Source organism: Eufriesea mexicana, unplaced genomic scaffold (assembly GCF_001483705.2).
Source record: "Eufriesea mexicana isolate 0111107269 unplaced genomic scaffold, ASM148370v2 scaffold87, whole genome shotgun sequence".
Lineage (NCBI taxonomy): Eukaryota > Metazoa > Arthropoda > Insecta > Hymenoptera > Apidae > Eufriesea > Eufriesea mexicana.
In genome coordinates, this window is record NW_016908248.1 from 245,522 (window position 1) to 261,105 (window position 15,584).

The 15,584-nt window shown below is 27.6% G+C and overlaps 5 protein-coding genes across 5 annotated transcripts in view; 2 read left to right on the top strand and 3 right to left on the bottom strand.

Annotated features, from left to right (window-relative positions):
• ssh (Protein phosphatase Slingshot) overlaps positions 1–15,584 on the bottom strand; it is a 256,624-nt gene that overhangs the window by 226,004 nt on the left and 15,036 nt on the right. The window lies entirely within an intron of this gene.
• On the top strand, positions 860–1,940 carry Sbds (SBDS ribosome maturation factor). Its single transcript, XM_017910254.1, has 2 exons — positions 860–1,100; positions 1,262–1,940. Exons 1-2 carry the CDS (start codon positions 970–972, stop codon positions 1,887–1,889), a joined length of 759 nt encoding a protein of 252 aa, XP_017765743.1. The 5' UTR covers positions 860–969; the 3' UTR covers positions 1,890–1,940.
• Positions 2,465–3,837, bottom strand: LOC108554847 (cob(I)yrinic acid a,c-diamide adenosyltransferase, mitochondrial). The gene is made up of 3 exons (XM_017910255.1): positions 3,705–3,837; positions 2,832–3,189; positions 2,465–2,760 (listed from the first exon to the last, which is right to left on the bottom strand). Exons 1-3 carry the CDS (start codon positions 3,779–3,781, stop codon positions 2,527–2,529), a joined length of 669 nt encoding a protein of 222 aa, XP_017765744.1. The 5' UTR covers positions 3,782–3,837; the 3' UTR covers positions 2,465–2,526.
• On the bottom strand, positions 5,899–12,529 carry Als2 (Amyotrophic lateral sclerosis 2). The gene is made up of 14 exons (XM_017910241.1): positions 11,981–12,529; positions 10,549–11,874; positions 9,903–10,469; positions 9,228–9,597; positions 8,944–9,145; positions 8,190–8,370; positions 7,939–8,105; positions 7,722–7,831; positions 7,434–7,645; positions 6,804–7,361; positions 6,528–6,704; positions 6,266–6,434; positions 6,014–6,196; positions 5,899–5,946 (listed from the first exon to the last, which is right to left on the bottom strand). Exons 1-14 carry the CDS (start codon positions 12,319–12,321, stop codon positions 5,899–5,901), a joined length of 4,611 nt encoding a protein of 1,536 aa, XP_017765730.1. The 5' UTR covers positions 12,322–12,529.
• On the top strand, positions 13,222–15,205 carry shv (DnaJ heat shock protein family member shriveled). Its single transcript, XM_017910253.1, has 4 exons — positions 13,222–13,326; positions 13,620–14,004; positions 14,075–14,630; positions 14,692–15,205. Exons 1-4 carry the CDS (start codon positions 13,256–13,258, stop codon positions 14,754–14,756), a joined length of 1,077 nt encoding a protein of 358 aa, XP_017765742.1. The 5' UTR covers positions 13,222–13,255; the 3' UTR covers positions 14,757–15,205.

Below are 15,584 nucleotides of genomic sequence, written 5' to 3' on the forward strand. Positions count from 1 at the left end.
CTCGCGGCGGCCATATTCGATACAGTCTAATGTAGCGGGCAGTCTGCGCATGCGTGCAGTCACACGAGCGCACGCCCGCGATTTTGCTTATCCTACGGTGACGTCATGACAATGATTTTTTAATACGTTTAAACAAAGTAATTTACAAAATTAAATATGATAAACACAAAACCATACACCCTGGTAGAGAACTAATAATCTAATAATGTTATTCGTATAACTTTTTAAATGTACAATATGAATATGTAAAATCTAAACTTTTTTAAATATCGACTGACCATGTTTTCAAATTTTTCATGCGATTACATAATTATAAATTAATCTATAGCCTATCTTTAATATTGTTCGCGCTTAAAGGCTATAAAACCAATTACAATTATAAAATTTTGTATATTTCATGTATTACATTTGTGAAATTGTTTTTAATTTTTAACTGGTTACATATTTATATTTATAATAATTATATGAAATATTTAAAATTTTAATATAAGTAATAAATCAATAACAAATTTGAAAATGCGTTAATTTTCAATTGTGGTTATGTTTGAGAAAAGCTGTCAAACAGTTGTTTAAAAAAATAATTAAAAGTTAATATTTAAATACTCCTTTCAAACAAATTTCAGCATAGATTATAAATTATGTACTCTATTCTATTGAATACATAAATTTATAATGTATATTAATTACAAGTTAAATTTTGAAAGTAAAAATAATCTAATAAAAATAACATGATGCGATGTAATGTGTTTCAAAAATCTATCGATATCGCGAAGGAAGTTGGATATGTCACTCGTTCGACTATAAATCGAGAGTTCGAAATCGCTTTAAAGCATCCGTAAAACATTTACGTAGATAAGAATGTAGATTACAGGAAAGAAATATTATACAAGTTATTTAAATTATAGTTTTATAACGTATATATTAAAATTCCTAAACAAAAAACGATATTACATTCATTCTTACTTAAAAATGTCGAAAATTTTTACACCAACGAATCAAATAAGATTAACCAATGTTGCTGTGGTTCGTATGAAAAAAGCAGGGAAGCGATTTGAGATTGCCTGTTACCGGAATAAGGTTATCTCGTGGAGAAATAAACTGTAAGTATTTGACAATCAAGCAAAACAAAGACATACGTTACATTGTTAGTACGTTCTTGACATCTAACCTGTACAATTTACTTTTGTAACATTTTAACTTCTTTCTGATATGATATACTTCATGTTTTACTAACAATTGTAATAACAAAATTGCATTTCAGAGAAAAAGATATTGATGAAGTTTTACAGACACATACAGTATTTATAAATGTCTCTAAAGGTCAAGTAGCAAAGAAGGAAGACCTCGTAAAAGCTTTTGGTACTGATAATCAAACAGACATTTGTAAAGAGATTCTTACAAAAGGAGAACTTCAAGTTTCGGATAAAGAAAGACACTCAGCCTTAGATTCTATGTTTAAAGATATTGCTACAACTGTTGCTAACAAATGCATAAATCCAGAAACTAAACGTCCTTATACAGTAACTATGATAGAAAAAGCTATGAAAGATATACATTTTTCAGTAAAGCCAAACCGAAATGCAAAACAGCAGGCATTAGATGTAATTCCTCAATTAAAAGATGTAATGCCATTGGAGCGGGCTCAAATGAGACTCAGAGTTTTGGTCTCAGGCAAAGAAGCAAAAAAATTAAGAGACAAAATAGTAAAATTAGTAACAAAACTAGAAACAGAAGAGTGGGATAATGGAACTTTAGATTTGATTTGCTTAATTGATCCTGGACATTATAGAGACATAAATGAACTAGTGAGGTCTGAAACCAAAGGTTCTGGATTATTGGAATTACTTAATTTAAAGGAAATTGTTGAAGGGGATGAAGTCTTGGAATAAATAATTAATTTTACTGAACGTTGTTATCATCTTATAACCTTTTTTTTTACATGTGGCTTATTATAATATTTAGACCTGTACATTTATTTATACTTTTTTTCACAAATATTTTTATACTATGTACAGATAGATAAAAATTTAATATAAGGTAATAAATTTCTATTTAATGATCCGTTAATGTGTATATATGTATAACTAAAATTGACTTATAAAACTTGTTTCTGTTATTTAAATAAATAGCCAAATGTATATCAATAAAATTATGTACAACTGTTTCATAAAATTAACAAAATATTCTATTAATCATAATCATTTCTTGTAATAATACATCGAAAAAGTATTTGTGTCATGTTTGGAAACTATATCTTAGAATTTAACTTTTTATTAAAAATTGTTATATGCCAACAACTTAATATGTTAATTAATTACTATGTACATTTAATAATATAATGATACAGAATAATCAATAAATGACACTTATAATTCCATTAAAAATATTTACAACTTACCTACTATGAATATACATTTAGAAGGAATATCATTGCACACAACATTTGCATACAATATTTGGCTGTGTTACTTTTACAATAAAAGCAGTAGAAAATAATCTACAAATACGACTCAGAAATTTTATAGTTTACTTTTCCTCGTTCTTTTCAACTTCTACTCTAGGAATATATATATTTTCAGTACGTTGATCACATTTAGCTGCAATACGTGATGTTGTTAATAGGAAGTTCTGTAATTTATTTAAATATATTTGTGCCTCTTTATTTAATAAACCATCTTGAACCAAAAATGCAACATTTCTTTCTACACGTTTGCATATTGCTTTTGCTGAATGTAAAGTAGAACAAGCTTTCCCACCGCCCTATTAAAGTGTAAAATGGAATATGATGAATTATTTGAATAACAAATATGAAATAGAAATGCTCTTTTTACCGGAATAATATAGGTTTCCTGAGGTGGTAGTTGATTGGTATATTCTATTATCCATTCTTCTAAATCATTAATATGTTTACTTTCAAATGCCTTACTTTTTCCAGGTATTGGTTTTAATATAGCATGACTTAAATCAAATAAAATCATTTGTACCCTCTTTAATTTATCAACATAAGGATGTTCAACTTTACTATCTGTTGCAAATTCTCTTGCCAATCCTATTTGTGCTAATAACTCTTCTGTTGAAACAAGGGCATTAAATGTTGCGTCATTTTGTACACCTACATCTACATTTGATAATTGCAAATCATTATCACGCATGGAAACATTTTCCTTTTTTGTTACTTTAGATGCTGAACTGCAATAAAAATAATTTTATTAAAACATTGTTTAATTTTCTATAGGAAAGCTATTATGTACGATATAGAGCAAGATAAATTATTTAAAAATTGGTTGTTTGTATACAAACATTATTACACATTATTACAAAAATTTATAGTAAGAAATTTCTAACAGAACTTGTCTTTCTTTATAGTTTCTTGTGATAATATCTAATTATTTAAAAATGATAAATCTTGCAAGAATAGATATAAAATAGCCTTTCACAAAGATAAAATATTTCAATGTTATGGTTAACAATATATAAAAAAAAAAATCCTACAAAATACTTATAAATTATTGTTTCCAATATTTTGGTACAACAAATATTAAGATATTATTTGCTAATTCTGGGCTTGTATTTTAGTAAGCATTGTTATAAAGTATCACAAGAAATACTATTATCAAACAATTATTTTATAAATTAATATTAAATCCAGTTATATCATAATGTGTAAAATAATGTTTAGGTTATACTATGCTCTTGTCATATACCTGTTTCTAAATGATACCCGTAATCCAGTTTTATACAGTAAAAGAGGATTTTTCCATACACGTCTAACTACTTCCATATCTATAATAAACAAATCTAAACGTATTTGTGTCAATAAATCACGTTTAAACGTACAGTTTTAGTTGAAGTAAGAGTAACGATATGATCGCAGTTACTTCGTGATCATGCTGCTGGTTAAATCTGCGCATCATAGCCAATGTTATTTAATAAAAATGTTTTCACTGAATATATTATTGATAACATATTTATAAACGAATGTATATGAATTAAATTTTAAAAGGCTTTAATTTTGAAAAAATAAAAGCACATTAAAATGCATATAATAATGAAAGTATACATAAAAATCTCACAAATTCATTTTATCATTTGAAGCTATTCTTCATCGCATAAATAACTACTTTCAATAGTATAATTTATATCCATGTTAATTCTTATCAGCTGTGCAGTAATTACGTAAAACAACCGTGAAAATTTTGATGTTTGATTCGAATATTAAATGATACAATTTTAAATCGTTAATATTAAAAGAATACATACGTAAATTACATCGCTTCTCGTTAAATATTCAAATTTTTGTTACGTTAAAATTTATTTGTTATTAATCATAACGTTTTCTTGTAATTAAAAAAAAAAACTGTAATATGCACATGATGTTCCTTTACCTTGTCCATAATGTAGTGTGTTAAAATAAGGTAAAGAGTTTATATTGATACATTATACATTTTTTATCTTTTTTGTAAGTACATTATTTATTTTCATTATATGAACTGTGTAATGTTTTAGAAAATTCAACCTTGTTTGATATTATTGTTTAAATTTTATTAAAATTTTATTCTATTTTGTAAATTTAGAAAATGTACATATACATTTTTTAATATCAATTTATGCTTTTCATACTTATAGTATTTAATATTGCTTAATTTTATTTTGGTAATATTAATCATACTCAAAAATACTTTTTACTTCAAATTTCTTTACTTTATGGGTCTCAGATAAAATTATTTAATTAAATATTTATTAAAATTAGATGATTATATAATGAGAGAATTGCACTTCTTTAAATGATGTCTAGTAAGTATTTTCATTAATAATATTAATTCTCATAAGTGCTTTTTATAATACAGTATTATTAATTTGTATTCTCTAATTTTGTTTGCATATCTAGAATTTAAGGTAGAATTATAAAATGTATATAAAGTACTTTATATGAAATGAAATGTATTTACTACTTTTAAATATATAATCTTATTCATTTGATACAGATACTTACAAATTACATACATATAATAGGCATAAAACATTTAAAATGCATATTTAATAACAAAGTTTTAATCATTATTATTATTGTTGTTGTTGTTGTTGTTATTATTATTATTATTATTATTATTATTATTATTATAACATATTACCTGACATTAATTTTTTAATTAATATTTTTCCTTCAGATATTCATTTAATATTCTAAGATACAGTCTATTATATTAGTAATATAATATTATAACATGATAGAATAAAGGAAGATTATTGGACTGTATTATTATTAAACAATATTTATGGCAGTTTGATGAATTAAATAATCATATGATACTATTTATTAATATTTTTTGTATATATCTAAATTGGTCCTAGAACAATTTTTTAGAATAATAGCATATAAATGCTTATTAAAGTTATCTGATTGAAGAACTTGGAAAGCATTAATATTTAATATTATAATAAGAAGTACTTACATATGATTGTTTCTAGAACCGTTTAGTCTATAGCTCTTTGAAAACTAAAATCATATATAGATGAATGATTAATATAAACAAAGAAAACTTAAAATTCATTCTAAATGTATATACACTGTACATTAATACTTTTGTAAAGTGTGATATGTAATTTCACTACTTACATTATTAAGACTTGATAATCTAATATTTTACTTTTATGTATATTATAGTTTCAATTTTTATTACTTATAATAAATATGTTTAGTCACTTTTAACAATTATGATGCACAAATGATTCATTTTACGGTGTCTAATGTTTCATTAAATTATATTACTTCAACTAGATCTTAAATTTCAAGGTACTTGTGCATATATTTTATTTATTATTTAAATAATATATTATAAGAAGATGTTATTGAAACTTGTTTTATAATATATTTTTACTTTTGCATGCAAAACACATTCAATCACCTACATTAATTTTCTCTTGCAATATTTGGTAGTAGCAGGCCTAAAAGGTAAATATACTTGTTAAGTAAAATAAACTAAATAATTGTCTAGGAAAAGTAATATCTTGCCTTAAGAGTGGTGAACATAATGCCAAGTTCTCCATTTTGCAAATAAGGTTCCATGAAATCTTCTATAAAATGTATTTCACTGCCTAGTTGTAATACACTAGCACGAACAACAACAAAACAAAAGACAGGAAACAATTCATCCATTGTCCATAAATATGTAGTACCCAATTGTTTTTGAACTATCTATTATAAAAAATATATAAGATATAATAAATAATAAGATATTAATAAAAACTAAAGAAACTAGCTTACTTGTGTCATTTGCTCAAATGTATTTCTAACTACGAGTAACTTTTCTAATGGAGAAAACATAGTTTTCAATTGCTGTAATGTTTCTATTGCTTCACTAAAGTACGATTTACTTTGATAGGATAATTCACTTTCGTTTAAGTTCATTATATTTGTATTTTTCCAAAATTTTCTAAAATTTTATACATTCGAATTAAATTTCAGAAATGTTATCAATTATGAAAAATTTGATAATTTTTATCTTTCTTTGGTTGATCATACTTACTGATCAACGTCCAAAAATGTCATTAGCGTTATATCAGGTTCTTTGTTCCATTTCATTAATCTTTCCCAATAGGCATCATCTTCTTTTTTATTATGTAAAGCATATAATATAAAAAGTGCAGAATGCACACGCGGTAATAGGATAGGATGAAGAATTGCTGTAGCGCTTATAACTTGACTAACAAAATAAATTAAAGCAGAAATACATAATGCTGCACAAATATGGATTATGCAGATAACGAATTATATAGATAATTGAGTAAAATATAAAACATACCCTTGTTCTTCATTTTCTGTTTCAAATATATATTCTTTACCACCTTGTGGTAAGGCCGGAAATAAAAGAGTAACTATTTCATATATTCTTGAAGTAATACTACGAAGTTCTGATACAGCATGACTAAGTAACAAAGGATGAACTCTTACACCACCATAAGTAGCTGTATATACAGCAGCAACTTCTGTTAAAAGAGCTCCTAATGGATGATGTGAACTGTCAAATGCTTTAATTAAGTACTTATGGATTTCATTATAGCTCTGGATAGTGAGTTTGTCTCTTCCAAAACAAGGAATTTTATCTAATTCATCAATTATTTCATTACTTTTTTCCTTACTAGATGCAATAACTGATGAAAGTTTTCTTCGTTGTAAAGCTTTTTGATGTGATTTAGTTATTATGCTAGCAATATTTTGCCAAACACGTTGGGTTTCTGTGGATTTCTCAGTTACACCTATAGCTTTCGAACCTGGTTCAGGTACACCAAGTTGTTGATAACACTGTCGAAATATAGCTTTCCATTTCTGATCGGGTGATACACATAACTTGCCGAAAGATCTACATCAAGAGATAATAAATAAATACATTTAAAATTAAATTCAAATAAATATTAAATAATAAACTATTTACGTTGGTTTTGAATTAGTTTGTACATTTCCACTGGCTTTATTCATGTGCAGTGTTGCAATAACTTTTATACCCTCTTTCCAAGCACCATTCATATTGCCTTCTAATCGATCACCACTTGTAAATGTCAATGTACCTTTACCATAAAAAATACCAGCGGATTTAAATTCACCTTCATAATGAGTACCATCTTCAAACACCATGACTCCGTGACCCTTTTATCATAAGCATCTTATTTCAACGTTTTTAAGTTTATATTTATCAAAATTAGCAAAATTTGTAATTATTTACCGTCAAAACGTCTTGCATAAAAACACCTTCATAATAAATACCATTTAAAGTTACTATTAAACCACAACCATGTTTCATACCATTACTCCAGGAACCTAAGTATTTTTCACCTAAAATAATGTATTGTTTAATAAATCAGTATCTATGTTTATAAGTGTTTGATTTAATTATTACGAAAATCATACATCTTTTCTGTTCTTAATCATATTATTAATACCTGTCATAATGTCGTCCATAATTCCATATCCCTGTTTGACACCTGCAGCCCATTCTCCAATATAAACAGATGCTACAGATGCCATAAAGTGACCTTCCTTTTTAACACCATGACCATGTGGTAATCCATCTTTGAAATATCCTTCATAAAAGTCTCCATTATTGTATCTAGAATATTTTGCATTCCACTTTGAATATTATATATAAATATTTACATGATTATTAGAATTTCAATTGTCACTTAAAACTGACTTCATTGTTCCATATCCATTCTGTTGACCATCCTTCCACTGTCCTTCATAGACACCTTGTGATGGAATTTCCATTTTACCATTACCATGAATAATACCTTTGTGAAATTGTCCTACATATTTACGTCCATCAGACCACTCTAATTTTCCTGAACCATGTGGCTTACCATTTAACCACCGACCTATATGTCACAGCAAAAAATTATTACTTTTCTAATACATATATAGGATGTTCCATATAGCTGAGACAAGCGATATTTTTAAAATGTTTAGTAGTGAATAAAAATATCATAAAATAAAATACAATGATACCTTAATATAAAAAGATCAAATTGTATTTTAAATATTTTTTCATTTCTTTTTTCATATTGTTTAACATAAGTTTTGTCTCTTTCTATAATTTCGTATTTTATAGCAAACTATGTTGTTGAATATTTTAACACTTAAATATTCCTAAGAACCTTTTGTTCTATTACATTTTATTTCATTACCAATTTTTTAAAAAATACAGTTTGTCTCAGTTGTATGGAACACCTTGTATATTATTTTGATACACAGTTTTCTTTCGGCATTATATAATTCCTAATTATCAAAAATTAAAATTATAATCATTTTGAACAGTTCATCATCACAGATATATTAATTTCTAGAAAAATGTTTGATTGTCTTCCACTCCCTATTTGTGTATAGTTTTAAAATATAAAAAATAATAAAAAATTTGTGATATACAATATTGTTATTAATGATTTACGAACCAGTATATTTTGCATCTTTGAAAACACTGTGCTTTGTGAAAGAGAATGAGCTAGACCGTACTATTGGAGGTACATGTCCAATAACTTTTTGCAGACTACAGTTTATGGCATTTTTTAAATCATGCAACCATTCATTGCGTTCAGGAGGTGTTGGAGTATATAATACAAATGTATCTTCTGGAGCCACTACTGATATAGCATTCTAAAACATAAATATATAAATGTAAAAATATATATTACGTATCATCATTCTACATCAACATGTAAAATTTTATTTAACTTACTTGTACTGTTTCAGAGTCTGGTAAAGGCTCTACCCATAGAGTTTGAAGTGGATGTACTATATGAGAAGTACCAGTAACGTGAATAAATATATCAGTTAATAAAACAAACCAATGTGTAGAAAATCTTCCAGAATTAAGTATCAATAAAGGATGCATTCGTGATTCTCTAATAAGCCTTCTGTCAGGAGATCTTAATAATTCCCCAAGTTTACCAGAACTTTCCCAGAATAATTTAGTTACTTCAGCCTCTTTCTGTTGTTTCTCTTGCTCATCACATATCTGTTCCCACTTTATTAAAGCTTCATGCAACCGTTCTACACCCATTCTTGAACCATTACATTTCATCAAATTTAAAATCATATTCTTATATCTGTACAAAGATGATTTCTGTTAGCATAAATAAAAAAATAATAAATCACTAGTATGTTTAAAACTTTTGGCAGAATATCAATTTTTTACATATTCTTGATATTATGTTAATATGCAATTTATTAAAAATAATTAAATAATCTTCATTATCTATAAAAAAAGTTTTATGTTTTAAATTAATGTTTAAAGCATTGATTTATTGTCAACTAAAAGCAAATAATTATTGCTTGTAATCATTTTAAGTTAAACTAATCATTAGATAATAATGAAAACTGTTAGTACTTTATACATAAATATAATATTCACCTATTTAATTTACGCAGTGGATGCTGTAATGCCATAGTAATAACAGTTTCATCAGAAAGCTTTTTAGTTTCATTACTTTTTAACTTATCTTTAAATAAATTTGTTATTACTTGTGGTACTTCAATTATTTTTACAATATATGTAAATCCACTCAAAGAAATAACATCACACACTGCATTTAAGTAATATTTATACACAGTAATATATTCCTCAACATTAGCAATAACTGTCACTTCATATGCTTCACTAATATGATTAAAATAATCCCATAAACTAATAACATTCAATACACTGAAACTTAACAACTCAGTATAACATCGACATAATGTTTCATATACATTGGATTCCTGCATAGCACCTCCTCTCTTTTGAAATGGTTTGATTAAATTTTGGTATATAACCAATATTTCTTCCAAGAAGATTTGATCGCTTACCAAATCCTCAGAAATATTTATCTTAGGTTCATTTATCACAGAACAACAGCTATAGATACCAGAACTAAAAATTTGCCGAGGACTACAATTATTACTTGTCTCAATGTCAAGTTGGAACATTTCACCAGGTTTACTGAAATATGCATGACAACTTTTATAAACAGACAGAACTTTCATTTCTTATTTATACTTTTCATAATTAAACTGTTTACCTTGACTGTCCAATAAAGTATAAACCATGATGCATCATAACTAAACTATGAAAACTACCAGCTGCCACATCTTTGGCTCTTTCATTTGGAAATATATTTGTAGTAAATAATCGAGGTGCACTTTGATACATATTTTGTTCCAATGTTACCTGTTTATAATTATTTCTACCCCAAGCAAAAACTCTTCCATCTAATGTTAGTGCAAGTATATGAAATGCACCACATGAAATTTTTCTAAGTCCAATATTACTGAGCTTTGCCACCAAAATAGGTCGTATACGCTTAACAATATCTCCTGTTCCTAATTGTCCATATTGAATATCACCCCATGTCCAAAGTTCGGTAGATAGAATATTATTGCCAGTACAAGTTAATGTATTGATCCTTTCATTCAATCCTTGCTGAGATAATTCATGCTCTGAGGAACCAGTACTTGATGACCAGGGAAATTCTTCACAGCGTAAACTTAGTGCCAAACTAGTAGCTGCAGGTTTTGAATATTCTTCTGCTAGTTGTTCTAAATGTTCACTACTGTCATCTTTAAATTCATTCATATCCAAACTTCCACTCATATGCCTGGATAACGTAACAACTTTACCTCCTACATTTTTCACTCCTTCATAAACTAAATTTGCTACATTAGACACATTTTGTTTTATTAGTCCAGTTGGTTTTTCAATATTTTCTAAAGGTATATCTTCTTTAACACTTCCATAAGATGAAACCCAAGATAATTGTCTAGTTAAAAATTGCCTTGCTGCTTCTGTGTTTATAAAAATAACATTCTTTTTTTCTTCTTTTCCATTATCTATAGGATTATCAGAACAAATTTCTCCATTTTCCACTATTTCAGACATCTGTTTTTTTTTACTACCCTCTGTAAATGGAGTATCTTGTTCTTTACTAGCAACAGATAAAGCACTAATAGAATTAGTTGAATGGTCTTCACTAAATTGTTGTGCATTAAGTCCAGTAGGGCAAGTGTCAGATGATGTTAAACTTGTTGGACTTAAAAGCATAGTATTGAGACATTGAGGACATGAATCAACAAAAATTTCTCCTTCCAATTCATTTTCACTATCAGTATCATCTTTTAATGTCTTTGTTGTCTTTCTTACAGCAACTACATTAAAGTTTGAACCACATGAAACAGTGGACACAGTTCTGCCCTCAAAAAATTTAACCTTTTTGGGCTCTATACTATTAATATCTATCTGCGATTGATTTCCACTAGCCCATAATTGTCCACTTTCTGTTACAAATAATGCTGTTTGATCATTAACAGCTATTGATTTTACTTTGACAATTTCATTTTCTTGTTTATATCTACAATAATATAAGCAATTTGGGTAAATAACAATTTGTAACACAAGAATATAAAATAAAATAGACACTATTACTTGAAACTATGTAAAAAGTATATGAAACATACCCATGACTACAACACTTAACTTCTTCTTTTAGAATTATTGTATCGACTATGCTCATATCCTGTGGATTTACTTTCAAAACATGGCCATTATTATCTACGATAAATAAATAATCCGAATTGGATGCTAAGTCGATCACATCATATTGAGCCCTTTTGAAAATTAATGACGCAGAATTATTCTCCAAAAATGATACCTCTCCATAGTACAAATTATGAGTAGTCGTTGCAACAAAAATGTGATCTTTAATGGTAACAAGCCTACAAATTATGCCATTTGGTTTGTCACCAAAAGTATATGACAATTTATCAGCACCCCTCCATAAATGCATGTGTTTCTCCATTTTGTAAGATGTTTGACAGATAAACTGATGTGCATAACCTAAAGGTATCTTATTTTAAAAGACAGTGTTTTTAGTCAATGACGCTTTCGTCATGTGATTCGTGACTGAATTTCTTTCAGTGAACTTTCCTGCAAGAGTACTCGAGGAAATTTACATATTGACATGATTAAACTAATGACTTCCTTATTATAATTTCAAAAGTCGATTCAACAACACGTACCACACTCTATACTACTCTTTACTATACACGATAACTGACGACACTAATGCCCGATACTATCTGTCACATGATCATTTTACTATATTATAAAGGAGGGGATAAATTTCCATTGTGAAGCGTGATTTTCAATAAGTGACGAAGTGAAACTAATAATTCGACGATTATATTCAATATTTATAGAATACCTGTCAAATATTATACAGATATTTTGAAATGAAAATAATTGACTATCAATAAAGATAATGTATATTTTTAATAACATCTACAAGAAATTATTTTTCATAGAATAATTAAAAATCAAGTGAGAATTATATAACAGAACTAATGAAAATAATATTAAAAAGATTTAGCGACATTATTATAATGTAAGTATTACAACTACTGTGATAAAGTACTATACATAAACTACTATAGAGCTAATTAATAATGTCACACTATAATAAATATTAGTAATGGAAACTTCTTGCTAATTACACAGTACAACAAAATAATTTTATAACAATTTTACTTCAAATTTTGTGTTGACATAACTGAGCACAACTGAGTTTACCAATTACTTTTTAGCGATAGAAACCATATGTACGTATTTTCGCTAAATATGTACGCGCCTAAAAACTCGTTTATCGTCGATCAGAATCGGGGAAATTGAATTCAATGGCCCAATCAGAAGCACCCACGATCTAAGCTTCGTTGTTTGTTGTAACGTCTGCTAGAATGGCAGCGATAAAATTGATTTGGACTCTCTTTATAAATTTAACAATATGTGTAATTCTAACTGTGGCAGAGTAAGTGAAGAAGCTTGTTTGTACTAAAAAATTTAATTAATTTATATGTTGAAAATATTAGCTTTCTAATAATTTTATAACCTTATGGTTTCTCAAGCATTTACTGTAGTTATTAATGTGTAGTGTATTAAGTAAGTTAAGTTTAATAAGTGGATAAACTTTTAAATTTTTAAATACATTCAGCAGCCTGATTCTATTTTTTTCTTTATGTTATTTATATAACAATTTTTTATCGTAATACATGCACATACAAATAATATGGAATGATTTAAAATTTTAGTACATTTTTGCAGGAGAGATTTTTATGCCATTTTAGGCGTACCAACAACAGCAAGTCAACATGCAATAAAAAAAGCATACAGAAAGTTGGCAAAGGAATTACATCCTGATAAAAATAAAGATGATCCAAATGCTTCTCAGAAATTTCAAGATCTCGGTGCAGCTTACGAAGTTCTATCAGATAATGAGAAGAGAGAAATATATGACAAATGTGGAGAAGAATGTTTTAAAAAAGATGGTACGATGAACAATGTTGAGCCATTTCCAAGTTTCTTTGGTGATTTTGGTTTTCATTTTGGTGGAGAATCTCATCATCAACAAGAAACACCTAAAGGTTCTACTGTCATAATGGATTTAGTAGTTACTCTAGAAGAATTATATAGCGGGAATTTCATAGAGGTAAGATTTTATTTAAGTAAAAATTTAGATTTCAATAAAAGGCAAAGATTATATTTGTCTCTTATGTTAGATAACAAGAAATAAGCCAGTAATGAAGGCAGCGAAAGGAGTAAGGAAGTGTAATTGCAAGCAAGAGATAGTTACTCGAAAATTAGGAAATGGTCGATTTCAAATGATGCATCAATCAGTTTGCGCAGAGTGTCCAAATGTTAAATTTGTTACCGAAGAACGTGTGTTTGAGATTGAAATAGAAGCTGGTATGGTAGATGGACAAGAGATTAAATTGACAGCAGAAGGTGAACCACATTTGGATGGAGAACCTGGAGATCTAATTTTAAAGATACGAACACAACCACATGAAATTTTTGAAAGAGTCGGCGATGATCTGTACACAAATGTTACTATATCTATGCAAGATGCTCTAATAGGTTTCAAAATGAACATAGAACATTTAGATGGTCACAAAGTGGCTATTCAGAGGGATAAAATAACTAAACCAGGAGCTCGTATTAAGAAAAAGGGGGAAGGAATGCCTAATTACGAGAATAACAATCTTCATGGCGCTTTATATATTACATTCGACGTGGCATTCCCTGAGACAGAATTCACAGATGCACAGAAAGAAGGTAAAATATTTTAGTACACGATCCTTTTCATAATTATTATTTTGTTTTGTTTTTGTTTCAGAAATAAAAAATCTATTCCAACAAAATTCTGTAAATCGAGTTTATAACGGAATAAGGGAAAATTAAAAAATTCAAGTGTAACGTATGTACAAAGTGACACTATAAAGAGTGCATACAACTGAAGTGCGTGTATTGACTTTGTGTGTTTCTATACCAAGTGGTGTTTTCGCTTCCTTGAAACATGGCTACCAACAGGTTTGGTAACCTGCTATTAGGTCAGTTGAAGTGGATACATATAGCGTAACATAATAACCATTGCAAGTACACGTACTTCCTCTTTGATTATAAAAAATCGGTCGAATACTATTATTGCCAATTATCGATATGTATATTAGCAATGGTTAAACATTTTATTTAACAGAATAAGTTATTTTTCGTTTAATATGCGTGGGTGATGTATGAGTGTTTTACATGAACAGAAATTTTGCATTTAAATAGTAAGAGGTACTCCATTGATCAAGTTCTTAAACATTGGGTTTAGTATTGAAATACAAAGAATTAGCAAAGTATTGTATTACGACTTTTCTATCGATATTGTTTGCAATAAAATGTACAACACCATCCGTCATCAGTAACAAACAAGAATTATTCAATTATTTAACTTGCATTTTAGGTTTTTATTAAAAATGTCTTGCATTAAATTATATATTCATATTTTACAAAGGTTTCTCCAACACCTTTGTGTATATTTTGTTCACAAAAATTAAAGTACAACTCTTATATCCGATACAACACAGCATGCGTGATGTTTTGTTGCCTTGGAATAGTAACTTTAGATACTCTATCATAAAAAAGAGGTCACAAATAAACTATAATTTTTATATCTTTATCCTAATTCTAATGTACTTATACCTGCAGTTAATTCAGAGTTTCAGTTTACATAGCTAGCCTCGT